General features: G+C 63.5%; 1 protein-coding gene across 1 annotated transcript in view; it reads right to left on the minus strand.

Annotated features, from left to right (window-relative positions):
- LOC104524838 (E3 ubiquitin-protein ligase TRIM8) overlaps window positions 1-654 on the minus strand; it is a 27,842-nt gene that overhangs the window by 26,714 nt on the left and 474 nt on the right. The window contains 1 exon segment of the mRNA XM_029084922.1: window positions 572-654. This exon segment is cut by the window's right edge and continues 165 nt beyond it. Within this exon segment, the coding sequence (XP_028940755.1) occupies window positions 572-654 (83 nt within the window).

A 654-nucleotide genomic window follows, 5' to 3' on the forward strand; every position in this document is an offset into this window, starting at 1 on the left:
CGGGTATCTGACACGAAGCTCTCCCAGCGCCGGGGGGAAGGGGATGGCGGCTGCCGGCCCTGGCGGGAGTCGGTGGGAAGAGCCGGCAGTTTGACATTCACAGGCCTCTCACAATGGACGGGGTCTGCATCTGCGGCCGCTTTGTCCCCCTGAGGAGCCCAATTTCGGGGTGACTCGACCTCGGACCCAGGTAGCTGCTCTGCCTTCCCCCAAATGGCTGCACACCCCAGCAGGAACCAAGGAGATGACCCCTCCAAACCACCCTGGCCCAGGACGCTGGCCCTTCCCCATGCAACTCAGACACAAGTGGCATTAGGTCCTATGGCTAGATGGCTCCGAAGGTCTCCCAGTGTGAACCCCCTTTTCCCGGGGAGCCCCCCGGGGAGCCCGTCACCGCTCAGCTGGAGCGGCCACCTAACATGAAAAAAACGGAGGAGGAACAGCAGCGGGGTGGGTTTCATCGAGGCCCTACACAAACATGGGCCTTTGGGGAACAAACAGGGCAGGGCCAGGGAGAGCAGCAGCCCCCCTGGGCTGGACAAACCCCCATCTCCAGGCAGGTCCGACTCACCCTGATCTCATTGCGGCGGATCTCCACGTCGCAGACCGAGTGTCCCTGGTGGGCCCCGCTGTAGTAGCAGCAGAAATGGCAGG

The sequence above is a fragment of the Antrostomus carolinensis genome, unplaced genomic scaffold, assembly GCF_000700745.2.
Source record: "Antrostomus carolinensis isolate BGI_N321 unplaced genomic scaffold, ASM70074v2 scaffold38055, whole genome shotgun sequence".
Classification (NCBI taxonomy): domain Eukaryota; kingdom Metazoa; phylum Chordata; class Aves; order Caprimulgiformes; family Caprimulgidae; genus Antrostomus; species Antrostomus carolinensis.